We start from the raw sequence: 20,324 nt of genomic DNA, 5'->3' as shown, positions 1-20,324 counted from the left end.
TTCAAGTATTGAATATAATTTTTATGGTTTACTAGAGGCCGCCCGCGACTTCGTCCGCGTGGAAACCCTATCATAACTTAACAATCTATCCTGCGGGAACTCCGGGATAAAAAGTAGCCTATATGTTATTATGGGTCTTCAGCTACCTACACACCAAATTTAATCGTAATCGGTTCAGAAGTTTTTGCGTGAGAGAGTAACAAACATCCATACTGACATCCTGACATACAATCTTTTGCATTTATAATATTAGTAGGATTCCACTTTGATCACCCAGGACACATACGAAAAAAGTGTCGAATTGATAGTCCTCTTACATTTTGATGTTTGCTAAAACCAAAAAAAGCCAAGCGAAATGCAAGTGACTTAGGTCCCTTTCCTCAAAACTCTTTTTAACTCACAAAATTTCCTGCAAAATTTACTTATGCGCCGTGTGGTTCCCGGCACCAATACAAAAAAGAATAGGACCACTCCATCTCTTTCCCATGGATGTCGTAAAAGGCGACTAAGGGATAGGCTTATAAACTTGGGATTCTTTTTTAGACGATGGGCTAGCAACCTGTCACTATTTGAATCTCAATTCTATCATTAAGCCAAATAGCTGAACGTGGCCATTCAGTCTATTCGAGACTGTTGGCTCTGTCTACCCCGAAAGGTATATAGACGTGACCATATGTATATATGTATGTTTGTAAATCTACTTATATGTTCCATTGTCTATATACATCAAATCTTAATTTTCTCCATCAGCAAGCAAGTATGCATTTACTGGTAGAGAATCCTAACCTATCGCTGTCTTTGGCGCTGACTGGGTTGAGGCTGGTGGGGTTCTGGCCACCTGAAGGTCTCGCCGGTACCACGAGGACGGCTTACGACGTGTACGCAGCCTTCTCGTTTACTGTGTTACTTGGTAAAGACATCTTCTTCCTCTTCATCTTTATGGCTATAGACCTGGTTACATCCTCACCGCTTTGGACCGCCCGAAGTACGCCCATGATCATTGGATTGGGTGCGTCAGGTTTTAACACAATCGGACCTCGGCAACCTTTGCAGAAAACCCTAAGCCCGTAGAAGACCATGGTTACACGTCCAGTTGCCTGAATGTGCAGGTTTTCTCGCGATGTATTCAAATTTATGTAAAAACTTCAAGAACAGTCTTTGGTACACGGCGCCGACTGGGTTGAGGCTGGGGGGGTTCTGGCTCACTGAGGGGCTCGCTGGAACCATGACGATGACTGACAATGTTCATGCGGCCTTCTCGTAATTGGTGATTCTTGTTAAAGACATTATATTTACGTTCTGGTTGATCGAAGAAAAGAATAAAATGACAAAGAAATCATTAAAAAACTTTTTTTTTTTAGATTAGATTCTTTATAGAATTAATTTCATTACGTATATATTTTTTTCTACTTAATATATAAGTCTAAAAGGAAACTGTTACTAACATATTATACTAATATAATGAATTATTATAATTATTTTTTTTTCGGCACATGTGGTTCTTTCAATTCTTAATGATTTTTTTACTGTTATGTTTATATTTTTTGTATTTTTTTTTATTATTCTGTAATCCTTTTTGTTGCAATAAATATTGATTTCTTACTTGCCAAAACAATACTAGGAACGTAAAAAAAATTATCTGAAACACGGGCGTACAGGGGCGTTCGAGAACTTAACGCAATTACAATCATGTAAAAAAGTGGTTAACTTATTTTTCAATTTCAAGGAATATTCCTGTTAGCCCAGACCATTGACTTATTCGTGATATGGGGCGACATACCCCTGATGACGGCTACCGCCTTCCTCTTGTTCACCAACCTGGCCCAAGCCACCAAGTTCATCAACATTGCTGTGAGGGGGGACAGGATCCGAGCGCTGGTTGATGATGGGAGCAGGGTGCTGAAGGCAGTGGAGACTGAGGAGGCGAGGAACATTGTAATTAAGTAAGGCCGCTTATCGACTTTTAATCATCGCTTTAAAAACATACATACATACATAAAATCACGTGCCTCCCTTCTTCCCTAATCCCTTGCGGGGTAGACAGAGCCAACAGTCTTAAAAAGGCTGATAGACCACGTTCAGCTATTTGGCTTAATAATAGCATTGATATCCGAACAGTGAAAGGTTGCTAACGCATCGCCTAATAGAAGAATTCCAAGTTTAAAAGCTTATCCCTTAGTCGCGTGTGAGTGTGTAGGAGTGGTACTATTAAAAAAAAGCAATATTTTAATTTCAGCTACTACGCGGTATCTGTTATTACAATAATCTTAAACGTAAGCAACTCGTGATAAAGAAACGCTTCTGACCGCGTGACACTTCGCTCAGATACCTTTACTTTTGATACCTTTCCAAAACCTTCTCTGGTATGTAACAGTTTTCCTTCCACCTGGCTTTAGTCCCGGTTGCATCCTCACTTCCCTGTCGAGGAGCTCGAGCCTTTGACCACGGATCGTAGATTGGGTGAGTCAAGTTTTTACACGAAGCGACTCCCATCTGACCTCCGCAACTTTTGCACGTAAACTTAACCCACATTGGATCTATGGTTACATCTCCAGTTGCCTGAATGTGTAGGTTTTCTCATGATTTTATCCCTCACCCTCTCAAGATTTTACACGAAGCGACTCCCATCTGACCTCCGCAACCTAACCTAACCTAACCCGCATTGGATCCACGGTTACACATCCAGTTGCCTGAATGTGACATTCCTCACGATGTTTTTCGTCACTAACCTAACCAAATTCGCATTGGATTCATGGTTACACAACCAATTGCCTAAATATGTAGGTTTCCTTACGATGTTTTCCCTCACCGTAAGAGTATGTTATGGTTTGTTACAGTTGTGACAAGCAAACCCGCCTGCAGCTGATATCATTTTTCACCCTCACCCTGGTCACCATAACCGGCTTCGCCACCAGTGCCGAGAGCGGAAACCTACCTCTCAGAGCTTGGTAAAGATTATCCTTTGGATTTTATTTACTTATTTTTTTCTACACTAATATTATAAAGAGGAAAACTTTGTTTGTTTGGTTGTAATGAATAGGCTCAAAAACTACTGGACCGATTTTAAAAATGCTTTCACCATTTGAAAGCTACATTATCCACGAGTAACATACACTATAATATATAAAAATAATTGGCAAAACAGCGTTTGCCGGGTCAGCTAGTATTTAGATAAAGCTGAACGTGGCCTTTCAGTCTTTGCGAGACTGTTGGCTCTATCTACCCTGTAAGGGATAAAGACGTGATTGTATGTATGTTTGTATACTTTAAATAGCAATTTTGAGTTTTTACACACAATGGAATTCACTTAAGTATATTGTGTTAAAACATACATTGTCCAAGTTTAGGAGAAGGGTAGAAATAAAAGAATAGCAACCTTAGGTCCCTTAGCAATGCAATAGAAATTGCAATATCCATTATTAAGAGAGGCTTACAAGAGAGTTTTCATTATCATTCTTCTTCATCCTGGCTTAAGTCCCGGTTGCATCCTCACCGCTCTGTAGAGCAGCCTGGGGTATCTTGACCATGGATCCTGGATTGGATGAGTCAGGTTTTAATACGAAACGAGTCCTAACTGACCTACGCAACCTTTGCAGGGGAATATAATCTGTATCTAATCGATCATGTTTTCTGAATGTGCAGGTTTAATCACGATGTTACCATGTATGATGTTACAATGATACCTTACAGTAAGACCATCAGTTAATATTCAAACTAATACATACATATAGCCACGTCTATATCCCTTGCGGGGTAGATAGAGCCAACAGTCTTGTACGAGTAAAGACTGAATGGCCACGTTCAGCTGTTTGGCTTAATGACAGAATGCTGGAAATTGAACCTGTGCCTTTATGCGCATCACGCATTGACCACTCTTTGTCTTTCCCAGAGGGATAGGCTTACAAATTTGAGACTCTTCTTGTAAGGCTATCAACATATTTGAACCCAGATTGACCATCATTGAGTTAAACAGCTGAACGTGGCTGGATATAGGTGGTGGATATAGATGTGATTTTATGTATATATATATGTACTATTATATATATGTGCCGTGTGGTTCCCGGTACCAATACAAAAAGAATAGTACCACTCCATCTCTTTCCCATGGATGTCGTAAATAGGCGACTAAGGGATAGGCTTACAAACTTGGGATTTATTTAGGCGATGGGCTAGCAACATGTCACTAGTTGAATCTCAATTCTATCGTTAAGCCAAATAGCTGAACGTGGCCATTCAGTCTTTTCAAGACTGTTGGCTCTACCCCGCAAGGGATATAGACCTGATTATATGGTATATATGTGCTATTACATCCGGCCAGGTACCCATACGACACCACAAAGTCACCAGCATACGAGCTCACATACGCCCACCAGGTATATGCCCTGTTCGTGGCGGCGTTCCTCAATGTGGCCAAGGACACTGTGGTGACCAGTCTTCTGGCCCAGTGTCACTGCCGGCTGCAACTCCTAGCCCTGTCCTTGAGGACCCTCTGTCGGGATCTACCCGTCCAGGGTGTGGTAAGTACATTTTTAAAACATGGATACGTGTATAGATCTTTTTAAAGGGTCTTCAACATATGATTCAGTGATGCCTTAAAGTCTAAGTGATGATAAGTAGACTGGGATTAAAGCAAAAAGAGTAGTCTCCAGTCTCCATTTCAATTTCTCTTCCTTTGATGTTACGGGAGGGGGGGGGGGGGGGCATTACCCACCAAGTGTACGCTCCGTTCATGGCGTCTACAGTCTTCTGGCCCAGTGCCACTGCCGGCTGCAACTCCTAGCCCTCTCCTTGAGGAACCTCTGTCGAGATCTACCTGTCCAGGGTGTTGTAAGTTTTAAGTGTCTATAAGATGGAGTGCCTCAAATTTTGTCTTTAATGACAAGAACAAAAGGAGGTCAAAGAAACTGTAGTGACCAGTTACCTGCTCCACTCTAGCCCCTAGCTTTGTCTATGAGGGCTCAGTGCCTTTTGATTTACCCGTCCTGCACCTAGTAAGACACGCGCGACGCCGTTTTTTACGCGTGAAATATGTCGAATTGTTAAGAATGATTGAATCACGCTGCAACTATAAGGAGCAAAGAAATAATGGAATATGTGAAAAAAAAAACGGGGAAAATTATTCATCCTTGAGGACTTCAGTGATGCCCAAAATAAATATTCCACGCGGACGAAGTCGCGGGCAAAGCTATATTAAATATTCACATAGTTTTAAATCTAGATTATAAAAAAGTAAATACATACATACATTATAGAGACTACATCTTTCCACTTGCCACGATCTCTGCATACTCCTTTCGCATCATCCACATTCATAACTCTCTTCATGCAAGCTCGTCGGTTTCGGGTACTCTTGACCTGACCCTTAGGCCAGGACGTTAATTTAATCACGATACGTTCGTCTAGTTTAGGCCGTCTAATAAAAAAGTACCACATTTAAAAAGTGTACGTCTTAAAATACTGTAACTCCTTTTTAACCGACTTCATAAATGGGAGGTATTTCACAATACGACCGTATATATTTTTTTTTGTTTTATGTATGTCCGCGGATAACTTCGTCGTTTATGGACCAATTTTGATTATGTTTTTTTAGTATAGTATCATCGGTTTAAAAATATCATGCAAGAAATAAAATATACATTCTTAAAATTTTGGTTATCAGGCGTAGTTAAGATCTCTGTAACATTAATAGAACTACCACTTTGCTACGAGGTTGCTACGAAAAATCAAGAGCGCTTCTACACCGCTACGATGCTCGTAGCATTGGTAGCTTCGTAGCAGAAGTTCGTGTGAAAACAAATAGAGGGCGTTAAAAGAAATTTAGGCGTCGGACGCAAAAGGGGCTAAGCCTTTCAGTTTTTAATAAAATTTATATATGTTATTGATAAAATATATGGCAGGCGGTACTTGAAATTCTCTAAAACAACCTGGTAGTCATCATTGAAAAACAAACCCTTTAAAAAAAGATTGTAAAAAGTATTATAATACGCACGCAGCTCCGCTCGCGTAGACCGAAAAATCCCGAAAATTTCAATTTCTGCATTATATTCGGTAAAGTCTTTCTTAGTGAACTCAATGAGGAACCTATATGTCAAATTTCTAGACTCTGGACCCAGCGGTGTGGGCTGTACTTTATCTGTCAGTAAGCCACTCAGTAACGGAAGAGTTTATATATAGCTGTGCCCGCGCCTTCGTCCGTGTGGAATAGTTATTTTGGGCATCATTGAAGGATGAATAATTTTCCCCGTTTTTTTTCACATATTCCATTATTTCTTTGCTCCTTAAAGTTGCAGCGTGATGTTATATAGCCTAAAGCCGTCCTCGATGAATGGTCTATTCAACGCAAAAAGAATTAGTCAATTCGAACCAGTAGATCCTGAAATTAGCGCGTTCAAACAAACAAACTCTTCAGCTTTATAATATATAAGTATAGATTGCCGTGTGGTTCCCGTTACCAATAAAAATAAAAGAATAGGACCACTCCATCACTTTCCTATGGATGTCGTAAAAAGCGACTAAGGGATGGGCTTATAAACTTGGAATTCTTCTTTTAGGCGACGGGCTAGCAACCTGTCACTTTATATGAATCTCAATTCTATCAGCACGCCAAACAGCTGAACGTGGTCTATCAGTATTTTCAAGACTGTTGCCTCTGTCTACCCCGCAAGGGATACAGATGTGATACATACATACATACATACATAAAATCACGCCTCTTTCCCGGAGGGGTAGGCAGAGACTACCTCTTTCCACTTGCCACGATCTCTGCATACTTCCTTCGCTTCATCCACATTCATAACTCTCTTCATGCAAGCTCGGCGGTTTCGGGTACTTTTGACCTGACCCTTTACCAGGATGTCCTTAATAATAAGTACGTATACGTAGACGTGATCATATGTACGTATGTATGTATTTCCATAACCAGGGTCTCCTGTCTCCCCAACAAGAGAAGACCCTGGTCTCCCGCATCCGACGCTGCGTGGTCCACCATCAGTCAGCCCTGGAGGCTGCCACTCAGATGCAGCTGTACTTCTCCGAGCCCACTTTTGCGCAGTTTAACGTGTCGCTGGTCATCATCTGTGTCACCGCCTTCCAGCTTGTTTCTGTAAGTGGTCCAGCATCAGGAAGCTTGGAGGCTTTTTGACATATGTAAGGACTCTCTTCTTCCCATAAAGGCCTGTACATTTTGGACTCAAACCCACCAAAACCACACGGCGCTGTGTACCTCGCTCCAGTCGACGCGGACCGTTGTCTGCCTTCAGATAGCAAACCTTTTTTCTTTAGAGATAGAGATAGAGAGAGAGCAAATCTGTCACATACATACATATAGTCACGTCTATATTCCTTGGGGGGTACACAGAGCCAACAGTGTTGAAATGACTGAAAGGCAACGTTCAGTTGTATGGCTTTATGATGGAATTGAGATTCAAATAGTGACAGGTTGCTGGCCCATCGTTAACCTAAATCTGTCACTATCACGAATTAAGACATCTTATCAAATGTGGTCATCAAGTCTTGTGACTATTGGTCACCATTTATGTCTTCGTCAACATCCTTTGTGGGGCCGACAGAGTCAACAGTCTTGAAAACACTGATAGGCCACGTTCAGCTGTTTGGCTTAATGATTGAACTGAGATTCAAATAGACGTGATTATATGTATGTTTTAATTGAACCTAAAATTCGTTTCAGCAATCTGGCAACATGGTTAGACTGGCGTCGATGTGTACGTACCTCGTGAATATGATGTTCCAGGTGTTCCTGTACTGCTACCAGGGGAACCAGCTGTCTGAGGAGGTGAGGACTGTTGGTTGTGATAAAAAAAATAGGAGAGTCACCATGTATTATAAGCACTGGTATCAGTTTAGATGCTGAAATTACTAGCACTGGTATTAGTTTAGATGCTGCACCCAAAAAAAATAATTCTAAAATGCCACTATTCCTTGTGGGGTAGACAGAGCCAATGGTCTTGAAAAAAAACTGTAACCCAAGGTACCATGTGGTTACCAGCAACTTTAAATAGGACCATTCCATCTCTTTCCCAGGGATAACGTATAAGGCGACTGAGAAATAGGCTAACAAACTTTGATTCTTTTTTATAGGATAGCATGGACGTGATTATACGGATGTAATGTAAATTATTTGATTGATTGATATGAAACCTGACGTGTGATTCTCGGCACCAATGAAAAAAAAAATTGACCTCTCCATCTCGTTCCCATGAATGTCATAAAGGGCGACTAAGGGATATGCTTATAAACTTGAGATACTTCTTTTAGGCGATGGGCTAGCAACCTGTCACTATTCGAATCCCAATTCTATCATTAAGCCAAAACCGCTGAACTTATCAGTCTTTTCAAGACTGGTGGCTCTGTCTACCTCGCCAGGGATATAGACGTGATTATATGTATGTATCGATATAAAACAGAGCTCAGAGATCGCCGGCGCAGCGTACCTAAGTCCCTGGTACGTCATGTCTCCAGCGCGGCGCCGTGACATCCTGTTCATCATGACGAGGTCCAGAAGAATCGCCCGCATCACCGCTGGTGGCTTCACCACTCTATCCTTGGCTTCGTTTATGGCGGTAATAACAATTTATTACTCAACTCCCACACTCGCTTTTTATATACACACATCGTAAAATTAGATTAAGCCGAAGTCTTATAATTAAAGTTGCGATTCCTTTTTAGGCGATCAACTGTAAGAAAGTAACAGGTTGCATACATACAGATATACACATTTAATCACGTTCACATCCCTTGCGGGGTAGACAGAGCCACCTGTCTTGAAAAGAGTGGTGGTCCTATTCTTTTTTTTCTATTGGTGCCGGGAACCACACGGCACATCATCAAGGATTCATCGATTTAAACATCATCCAATATGGGTTATGATATGACACAAAAAAATTAAAAAGAATAGGCCTGACGGGAGTCGCTTCGTGTAAAAAGCTGACTCACAAATCCAGAATCTTGGTTTCACCCGGGATTCCTCTGTGCACTCTTCAGTGCTGTTCATTTAAATTATTTATTTAAAAAGATTTTTTTACCTTCTTTTCAGATAATTAAAGCATCATATTCCCTGTTCACCTTGTTGAAACAAGTCGACGAGAAATAACTATGACAGTGAATGTGAATTACAAATAAATTTAGAATTTATATCTATTTAATTTTCGAATGTTGTAAAAGTAAAACATTTTAAGGAATGAACAAAATTAAAACTTATAACTTAAAACAACTATTAAAACAATTTTTAAAAAAGAAAAGGAAAGGATGATTACAAACTAAAATGAAATTAACTAATTAACTAATTGTATAGTCCCTGCATCAGCATCAACTTGCGGAAGTGTGCCCAGAAGGCTGGCAACATTGAAATTTTTATTTTTAAGCATTCATTAACATATACTTTTTAAAACAGAAAAAATATATAATTTTAACACATATAAATACATTAAATGTTAATAAAATTCTTTTTTGTTCACCTTGTTTTGAGCTAGTCCCAAAGTAATGTGGTTCTAACTCAATGATCCTACTACTATTATAAAGGCGAAAGTTTGTATGGATGTTTGTTACTCTTTCACGCAAAAACTACTGAACCGATTACCATGAAATTTGGTATGTAGGTAGCTGAAGACCCAGAATAACACATAGGCTACTTTTTATCCCAGAGTTCCCGCGGGATTGATAGGGTTTCCATGCGGACGAAGTCGCGGGCGGCCTCTAGTACTATATGTTTTTGTAATAAGTTCTTATAGTTGACATCCAACAACTATGCTTTAGTTTTAGCCTGACGAAGAATCGAACCCAGGGCCAATGGTTTAGAAGCAACACAAACCACTGCGAGATGAAAAAGAGTTTTTATCTCGCAGTAGTATTTAGTAAAATCGGAGGTATTAGCTAATACTCAAAATTAAAAAAAATCAAAACATTATTATGAGACATTTCAATATCACTTAATAATTGTCACATCTTTTGGTTTCACAATATTGATTGACGTCAAATAAATTACTTAAAACTAAGTTCACTGTCGCTTCCAAAGCGTCAGTGCAGAAGAAGCGGTAACAAACTACACTGCAGCATCTATACAAATATATATAGCTGAAGAGTTGTGTTTTTTTGTTTGAACGCGCTAATCTCAGGAACTACTTATTTGAATTGAAAAATTATTTTTGTGTTGAATAGACAATTTATCGAGGAAGGCTTTAGGCTATACATCTAACATCACGCTGCAACTTTTAGGAGCGAAGAAATAATGGAAGATGTGAAAAAAAAAACACGCGGACGAAGATGCGGGCACAGCAGCATAAATTCGTAACTTCTAATGAATTCATGAGTTTTGCTACGTGTATAATTTTCTGAACGTTTAATGTCAACATGCGTTTTATATTTTTATTCACAGACTATCGGTTTTCATGTACAAAGGTGAGAATTACGTTAATGACTTAATTGTTACGAGCTGCAATGTTTGTGTAACCTATAATTATAGCGGACAGGACATAGGTTCGAAACCATTTCAAATGTATTTCAAAATAGAAAGTTAAAAGAAACCTTCTTGTGTTCTTTAGAATGAGTTCGAGATGGTGTAGTAGCGACTTTATATCTTTATAATATAGTACACTTTATTTACTTTTATTATATTATTTATATCGAAAAAGGTTTATATTTTTATAAATAATTTATCGTGTGCCGTTTAGTTCCCGGCACCAATAAAAATAAGAATGGGGGATTGGGACATTTGAAATACTTCGAGGCCAATTCAATGTGTGTAATATATCGTAAATTATTCGTAAAAATCAAACTCTTTTACGATTTAAAATTATGTATAAAATGAAGTATTTAATATAATAAAGATTTAAAATCGTTTGTACTTTATTTACCAAATGTTTCTCACCTCTGACCTACTAAATATAAATAAAAACACGTAACCAATATCTTTTTTTTTTCAATCAACGAAACAATCATGACGATTTTAGTCCCCAATGCGACGTGGTGTTTGAGACTCTGTCTCACCGTACTCAAATTGGCCGGGTTTTGGTCAAGGAGAGGGGATGAGAAGGATGGGAAGATCTTGAAAAATATACATGCCACGATTTCTATTGTTTACTTGGTTGGTACGTACTTACATACATACATATAGTCACGTCTATAGGACAGACAGAGCCAACAGTCTTGAAAAGACTAATAGGCCACGTTCAGATTTTAGGCTTAATGATAGAATTGAGATTCAAATAGTGACAGGTTGATAGCCCGTCGCCTAATAAACTTTTCGTACGTACTTTCATGAAAAATATTTGTTACTGTGTTTATTCTAAGATATTGTTCAGGGAGGTCACATAGGAATTATAATTTAATTGAAAATCAAAATCTTCATTGCATATCATAAAGTACATCAGTTGAATTACAGTAACTGATTATAAATAGGTGTAATATGAACCCTGTGGGGCATCGCAATTATAAAATAACATGGAATCTATAAGGTCTAGTTCAAATGGCTTCTTCTAATCTTCCCATACTCTCGTACTGCAATCTTCACCACATATGTAGTATAAAACAAAGTCGCTATTTTAGTCTGTTTGTCGATATGCTTAAATCTTTAAAATTACGCAACGGATTTTGATGCGGTTTTTTGTAACAGGTAGAGTGATTCAAGAGTGTGAAGAGTGTGAAGCTTATAAAATTGGGATTCTTCTTTTAGGCGATGGGCTTGCATACATACACACATACATATGGTCAAGTCTATGTCCCTTGCGGGGTAGACAGAGCCAACAGTATTGAAAAGACTGAATGGCCACGGTCAGCTATTTGGCATAATGATAGAATTGAGATTCAAATAGTGACAGGTTGCTAACCCATCGCCTAAAAAAAATCCCAAGTTTGTTAGCCCATCCCTTAGTCGCCTTTTACGGCATCCATTGGAAAGAGATGGAGTGGTCCTATTCTTTTTGTATTGGTGCCGGGAACCACATGGGCTTGCAACCTGTCACTATTTAAATCTTAATTCTATCGTAAAGCCTAATAGCTGAACGTGGCCTATCAGTCTTTCAAAGCTGCCGGCTCTGTACCCCGCAAGGGTGACGTGATTATATAAATGAATGAAATGAATGTAATAACGTAACTTCGTGTCCATCAAGGCCTCTACATAACAGTTCAAGCAGCTGAACTGATCAGCGTCTTCGGTGATGTCTCCGCGATGACCAGCGCTGGGTTCCTGCTGTTCACCAACATCGTGCTGTTCATCAAGATGATCAACGTGATGATGAGACGCGACCAGATACACGAGATGGTCGATGACATGGATAAGAAGCTGAGGGACGTGAAGGATGATGATGAAATCGCTGTAGTAAAGAGGTGAATCTATAATTAGTACCTATTATACTTAAATGTTCATTAATACAATTTTCTCTTTTTGAGAAAGTATTATTCAGTCCAGGATTTCAATTTATGAGAGCTATATTTGTAATTCGACGTCCCGTGAATATTCTGCAGTGTAGTTTGTTCCGCCGCTTCTTCTACACATGCGCTTTGGAAGCGGTAGTACATATAATAAGATTAACGTAATGTGACGTCAATAAGTGATATCGTGTATCCAATTTTGAAGATAAATCTATTCTATTATACACCAATTAGGTAAACTAATGTCTCCACCACCAACTTCGGCCTTTGTGGCGCAGCGGTAGTGCGCTTGTCTGTGTCACCAGAGGTCCCGGGCTCGAATCCCGGCTAGGTTACTCTGATTGGCCTGGGTCTTGGATGTTTATCTATACAAGTATTTATTAGAAAATATAGTATCGTTGAGTAAGTATCTCGTAACACAAGTTTCGAATTTACTTCGAGGCTAACTCAATGTGTGAAATTTGTCCAAAATTAAAAAAAAAAAGAAAACTTTCCTCGAAGAGTTTTTGTCTTATATAGCCGCAATTGACTACAAAAATAGAAAGATTTTATTGATCAAAGGTTTTGTTTTAAGCGTGGACAGGCTGACTACTTGGCAGCTGTACATATTCACGTTCCTGTCTCTCAATGTGGTGTTTGGATTGGCTGCCAGTGTGGAGAAACCTCTTCTGCCATTACCAGCTCGGTGGGTTTACACATAAAATGATCATACATACATAAAATCACGCCTCTTTCCCGGAGGGGTAGGCAGAGACTACCTCTTTCCACTTGCCACGATCTCTGCATACTTCCTTTGCTTCATCCACATTCATAACTCTCTTCATAAAATGATCAGTTTGCAAAATTTTTAGAGGTAACTTTTAAGCGTGGTTCCAACCACCACCAATACAAAAAAGAATAGGACCACTCCATCTCTTTCCCATGGCGACTAAGGGATAGGCTTACATACTTGGGATTCTTTTTTAGGCGATGGGCTAGCAACCTGTTACTATTTGAATCTCAATTCTATCTTAAACCCAAATAGCTGAACGTGGCCTATCAGTCTTTTCAAGACTGTTGGCTCTGTCTATCCCGCAAGGGAAATAGACGTGACCATATGTATTTATGTATGTAAAATGATCTATTCGTCAGGTATAATTGGATTAATTTTAAAATGTTTTCAGAGAAGCCGAGCATCCTTAATTTATTTATTAAAATATGGTGAGGCAGTTTGTCGAACGCCTTATCGAAATTGGTATAGATAACATCTGTTTCTCTCTGATTGATTGCTTTAGATAGCTCATCCGTAAACTTGACAAGATTGATAGAAATTGATCTGCCCCTAACAAAGCCGTGCTGTTTCTCAGTCAAGGATTTATTGAAGTGTTGTTGAATTTGAGGACATACCATTAGTTCAAAGATTTTATCCAGATCCGTTAAGATTGCTATAGTACGCCTGTAATTATGTACGAGGTGTTTTTCATTTGCCTTACTTAATGAATCTTTGTTTTGTTGATTTTTATTTACTTTCAGATATCCGTTTGACGCTACTGTATCTCCGGCCTTTGAAATAACTTATCTGCATCAAGTGAGTTCTGGAACAGCAGCTTTCAGTTATACAATAAAAATAAACAAAAATATTCTTTATTTATTCTTTATAGAATGATAGTCTGCGTTTAATATTTGTACAGATTTATATTACCTAGAATTCTTTGGACGGCCTCTGTGGCGCAGCGGTAGAACGCTGGTCTGTGACACCGGAGGTCCCGGGTTCGAATCCCGGTCAGGGCACGATGAGAAAAGAACTTTTTCTGATTGGCCTGGGTCTTGGATGTTTCTCTATATAAGTATTTATTAAAAATATAATATCGTTGAGTTAGTATCTCGTAACACAAGTCTCGAACTTACTTCGAGGCTAACTCAATCAGTGTAATTTGTCCCGTATATATTTATTTATTAATATTAATGATTGACTCTTGAAATTAAGATTGTTTTCATATTAAGCTTCATATGAAGTACATTTCAGTCTACAGCACTGATCTTGTCGGCCATAGTGAACATCAGCTTGGACACATTGGTGACGTCACTTACTGCGCAGTGCTACTGCCGGTTCAGACTGCTAGCGTTATCGCTGACTAAGCTGTGTCAAAACCTGAAAGTTAATGCTAAGGTAGGTGTAGCGAGAGCGATGATTCGGCTCGAAAGGAAAGATTTTCCGCCAGGCTAGGTGTTATGCCTGGGGAACCGCGCGACAGACGATGTTGTGTTGGTTGTATATATGCTCCTAACCGTGAAATCTTTGCTTGCGCGATTCAGGTTTTTCGATGTTTTTGATTGAAAGCGTCGCGTCGTGATTTTTTTTTTATTGTTGTGACGTGTTACGTAGAGATGTCGCCGCATAGGTATTCCAATAGTAGGCCAAAGAAATGAAACGTAAATTATTGAAATTGAAGGTGTATTTAGGCGAAGTATGGTGCACTATTTGTCGAGATTGTGTATGAAACGTTGCATTTAAAGGGCATTTAGTGGTTTCAAAATTTTAAGAAATAAGTGATTTTTTTTTGCTGGTTATTACAATACAGATCATTCATTACTGAATGAAATGAAGTAAAATAAAGGTGTAGCTAATGCAGTTAGAAGAATTATGTCTAAAAATATAGAAGCTAATTTTACCATAAACGTGTAGTCCATAAGATTGAAAATTGCAAATTTTTCAGATGATGCTATCAGAAGATGATGAGAAAATTGTCCTACTTCGTCTACGAGCCTGTGTTAAAGAACACCAGGCCATCTTGCTGAAAGCAGTTCAGATACAGAAGAACTTTTCCATGCCTATCTTCTACCAGCTGACAGTGTCCAGTTTCATAATCTGCGTGACCGCTTACCAGCTGGCATTTGTAAGTATTTAAGTTTTTGACGGCCTCTGTGGCGCAGCGGTAGGACGCTTGTGTGTGACACCGGAGGCCCCGGGTTCGAATCCCAGCCAGGGCATGATGAGAAAAGAACTTTCTCTGATTGGCCTGGGTCTTGGATGGCTTGGCTAACTCAATCAGTGTAAATTGTCCCGTAAAAAAAATTAAACTATTCTTGGTTGGACTACATTACACCTACTGACTTAAATTGCACTGTGTAATGCAGTGCAATTTAAATTACATACATTACATACATATAATCACGTCTATATACCTTGCGGGGTAGACTGAGCCAACAATCTTGAAAATACTGATAGGCCACGTTCAGCTGTTTGGCTTAATGATAGTATTGAGATTCAAATAGTGACAGGTTGCTAGCCCATCGCCTAAAAGAATAATCCCAAGTTGATAAGCCTATCCCTTAGTCGCCTTTTACGAAACTCACGGGAAAGAGATGAAGTGTCCTATTTTCTATTGGTGCCGGGAACCACACGGCACCAATATTAATATTTATTTTTGTTTCAGGAAGAAATGCAGTTTGTACGTCTGTGGTCATTGCTCGCATATTTGACGGTCATGATGTTGCAAGTGTTTTTGTATTGTTATCACGGCAACGAATTGACTATTCAGGTATTAAGACACTAGCTGTGCCCGCTACTTCGTCCGCGTGGAATAGTAATTTTGGGCATCATTGAAGCCCTCAAGGATGAATAATTTTCCCAGTTTTTTTCAAATTTTCCATTATTTTTTCGTTCCTAAAAGTTGCAGCGTGATGTTATATAGACAAAAGCCTTCCTCGATAAATGGTATATTAACAACAAAAAAATTCAATTCGAACCAGTAGTAGTGACAGGTTGCAAGCCCATCGCCTAGAAGAAGAATCCCAAGTCCATTAGCATATCCCTAAGTCGCCTTTTACGACATCCATGAGAAAAAGATGAGAGAAAGAAAGTCCTTTTCTTTTTTCTTCTCTAAGAGCACCATAGGAATAAAGTATGCTAAATCATTATATACGCGTAGAACGCAGAAGTTTGCCGGTAGACTATCATTTTTATCATCCACAGTCGAAACTACTTGTCATGCGTGTTTTGCTAGACTTGTATCATGTGACGTAGGCAGATACATGTATCAAGCAACTTTTTCGTACAGTCATTAACGTCAGTACTTTTCTGATCGCTCAAATAAATAAATAGATATATACGGGACAAATTACACTGATTGAGTTAGCCTCGTAGTAAGTTCGAGACTTGTGTTACGAGATACTAACTCAACGATACTATATTTTATAATAAATACTTATATAAATAAACATCCAAGACCCAGGGCCAAACAGAAAAAGTTCTTTTCTCATCATGCCCTGGCCGGGATTCGAACCCGGGACCTCCGGTGTCACAGTTAAGCGTACTACCGCTGCGCCACAGAGGCCGTAACTTAAGGGTTCGTTATTTACCTCACGTGTCATGTCATGATGATAATTGTCAAATTTATTCGGTGCTGTGTGGTTCCCGGCGCCAATATAAAAAAAGAATAGGACTTGTCCATCTCTTTCCCATGGATGTCGTAAAAGTCGACTAAGGGATAGGCTTATAAACTTGGGATTCTTCTTTTAGGCGACAGGCTAGCAACCTGTCACTATTTGAATCTCGTTTCTATAATAAAGCTAAGCAGCTGAACGTGGCCTATTAGTATTTTTAATAATGTCGGCTCTGTCTACCCCGCAAGAGATATAGACGTGATTATATGTACATATGTCTACATACATACATACATAAAATCACGCCTTTCCCGGAGGGGTAGGCAGAGACTACATCCTTCCACTTGCCACGATCTCTGCATACTACCTTCGCTTCATCCACATATATACTTATATGAATGTATGCAGCGCCGTGTGGTTCCCGGCACCAATACAAAAAAGAATAGGACCACTCCATCTCTTTCCCCTGGATGTCGTAAAAGGCGACTAAGGGATAGGCTCACAACTTGGGATTCTTTTCTAGGCGATGGGCTAGCAACCTGTCACTATTTGAATCTCAATTCTACCATTAAGCCAAATAGCTGAACGTGGCCATTCAGTCTTTTCGAGACTGTTGGCTCTGTCTACCCCGCAAGGGATATAGACGTGACCATATGTATGTATGTATGTATGTATGTAAGTATGTAAATCTAATATGTTCTAGAGTACGGAGATTTCGGCGGCGGCTTACGAGTGTCCTTGGTACGTATGCTCGAGGACCCTCAGGAGGAACCTCCTCATGCTGATGATCCGCTCCGTGAGAGTGGTCTGCATCACAGCCGGTGGAATAACCAATCTTTCGCTTGGCACGTTCATGCGGGTGAGAATCTACATACATACATATAATCACGTCTCTATCCCTTACGGGATAGACAGAGCCAACAGTCTTGAAAAGTACTGATAGGCCACGTTCAGCTGTTTGGCTTAATGATAGAATTGAGATTCAAATAGTGACGGGTTGCTAGCCCATCGCCTAAAAGAAGAATCCCAAGTTTATAAGCCTATCCCTTAGTCGCCTTTTACGACATCCATGGGAACGAGATGGAGTGGTCCTATTCTTTCTTTTTTTTTAATGGTGCCGGGAACCACACGGCACGGTGAGAATCTTAAAGGGATAATTTAGAAATTCGGGGAGTAACATTCTTAATTTCTTTCATTATCGGCTGTCAAATGCGTTTTCTATAGACAAATATGATAACGCCATTAGGCAGGCATTAATTTGAAAAGTAAATATACATACATACATAAAATCACGCCTCTTTCCCGGAGGGGTAGGCAGAGACTACCTCTTTCCACTTGCCACGATCACTGCATACTTCCTTCGCTTCATCCACATTCATAACTCTCTTCATGCAAGCTCGGCGGTTTCGGGTACTCTTGACCTGATCCTTTACCAGGACGTCCTTAATTTGATCAAGATACGTTAGTCTAGGTCTTCCCACTGCGACCTTTCCCTCCAGAATCTAAAAGGGATATTTTAGAAATTCGGGGAGTTAGACTCTTCGTTTCTATAATTCTCGGCTGTCAAATGCGTTTTCTATAGAAAAATTACGCCATTAGGTAGGCACTAATTCGAAAAGTAAATTCGATAAAACTGTGGAAATACTGATATTTAAGGTCCAGAAATAAATTGTCTGTGACATTTGAAACAAAACTATAGAAATGTTTTTAATAGGATCACTCTATCTCTTTTCCATGAATGTCGAAAGGCGACTAATGGATAGGCTTATATACCTACTTGGGGTAAACTTTTAGGCGATGGGCTAACAACCTATTACACTATTTGAATCTCAATTCTATCATTAAGCCAAACATCTGAACGCGGCCTATCAGTCTTTTCATGCTGTTGGCTCTGTCTATATCGCAAGGAATATAGACGTGACGTAAGGGTACGCAATATGTATGTATGTACTTAAAAAGAAAGCGTAAGAACTTAAGAAAACTTTTCAACATTATTATGAAAAGAGATTTATGTAAAAAGACACCAACGTGTCTTGAATTATTTACTTACATTTTAGTTTATTCTTCTTAATACATTTATTTTTTACAGTATATTTAACCCAAATTTTGTCTGATTTCAGATTATAAAGGCATCGTACTCGTTCTTCACGGTGTTGCAAACTGTTCAAGAATAATAAAGTATAGAAAATAATTATGAAAATTATACTTAGCTATTTTACTTAGCTGCATTTTATTGTAGTTGTTATGAATCCCTATACATAGGTACATATAATAATCTCTGTATGTAAACTGAAAATATTTAATATAGTTTATTGGTAAGTATTTATTTATACATACATACATACATAAAATCACGCCTCTTTCCCGGAGGGGTAGGCAGAGACTACCTCTTTCCTATATTATATATTATATTATATATTATAGACTATTTATTTATTATAGGCTTATAGTAAAGTAAGGTTCTCTGCTTAACCCATAGGTAGCAGACTGTTAGATAATACTCGTACTATAGCATAAATAGCTATATTACAAATTGTAAATGTGACAACAAAGAATAAATAAAAATCTTTCACGGTAAAGCAATTCAGCTGAACGTGGCATTTAAGTCTTTTCAAAACTATTGGCTCTGCCCATCCCGCTAGGGATAAAGACGTGATCATATTTGTGATACATGCGCGTATAATTATATACCTACATACACTACTTTTATCATCATGATTTACAATTGAATATTAGAGCGAATGATGAATATAATTTTTAGACATTTGACTATTTTTAACCGACTTCAAAAAAAAGGAGGACATTTTCAATGCGAACTTATTTTTATCCTACTAATAGGTATTATAAATGCGAAAGTTTGTATGTCAGGATGTAAGTATGGATGTTTGTTACTCTTTCACACAAAAGCTACTAGAACCGATTACGATGAAATTTGGTATGTAGGTAGCTAAAGACCCAGAATAACATATAGGCTACTTTTTATCCCAGAGTTCCCGCGGGATTGATTCCACACGGACGAAGTCGCGGGCGGCCTCTTAGTCTTTAATAAATGTAGCTGCTAAACCATTAACCGTTTTACAATGGTCATTAAAATAATTCCACTTATGATTATATTTATTGCATGTTGTAAACGGTTGAACCTTATCAGAATTCGATACTATAAGTGCACTAGACAGAGGCGTGGAATGGTAGACGTGTTCGCGTGAAGATAACTATTGATAAATCTAGTGTAAATATATACAAAAACTGTATGAAAAAAGTTTTTTAAATAGTAAGTTAATAGATGAGGTTTATAAGTACCCGAAACCGCCGAGCTTACATGAAGAGAGTTATGAATGTGGATGAAGCGAAGGAAGTATGCAGAGATCGTGGCAAGTGGAAAGAGGTAGTCTCTGCCTACCCCTCCGGGAAAGAGGCGTGATTTTTATGTATGTATGTATGTAGATGAGCTTTATGAATACATTGCTAACATATAGTCACGTCTATATTCCTTCCAAGGAAGACAGAGCCAACAGTCTTGAAAATACTGATAGGCCACGTTCAGCTGTTTCGCTTAATGATAGAATTGAGATTCA

General features: G+C 38.9%; 1 protein-coding gene across 1 annotated transcript; it reads left to right on the top strand.

Annotated features, from left to right (window-relative positions):
* The first annotated feature begins 759 nt into the window (after positions 1-759).
* On the top strand, positions 760-18,923 carry LOC106138022 (odorant receptor Or1). Its single transcript, XM_060947422.1, has 16 exons — positions 760-910; positions 1,727-1,943; positions 2,838-2,948; positions 4,319-4,517; positions 6,923-7,102; positions 7,688-7,792; positions 8,424-8,579; positions 9,053-9,107; positions 12,123-12,339; positions 12,959-13,069; positions 13,897-13,951; positions 14,390-14,533; positions 15,081-15,260; positions 15,801-15,905; positions 17,453-17,638; positions 18,870-18,923. The coding sequence occupies exons 1-16, from the start codon at positions 760-762 to the stop codon at positions 18,921-18,923; spliced, it is 2,226 nt and encodes a 741-aa protein (XP_060803405.1).
* The last annotated feature ends 1,401 nt before the right edge of the window (positions 18,924-20,324 follow it).

This window comes from Amyelois transitella, chromosome 13 (assembly GCF_032362555.1).
Source record: "Amyelois transitella isolate CPQ chromosome 13, ilAmyTran1.1, whole genome shotgun sequence".
Taxonomy (NCBI): domain Eukaryota; kingdom Metazoa; phylum Arthropoda; class Insecta; order Lepidoptera; family Pyralidae; genus Amyelois; species Amyelois transitella.
The sequence above is the reverse complement of the archived record's forward strand: the minus strand, read 5'-3'. Positions and strand labels throughout refer to the sequence as shown.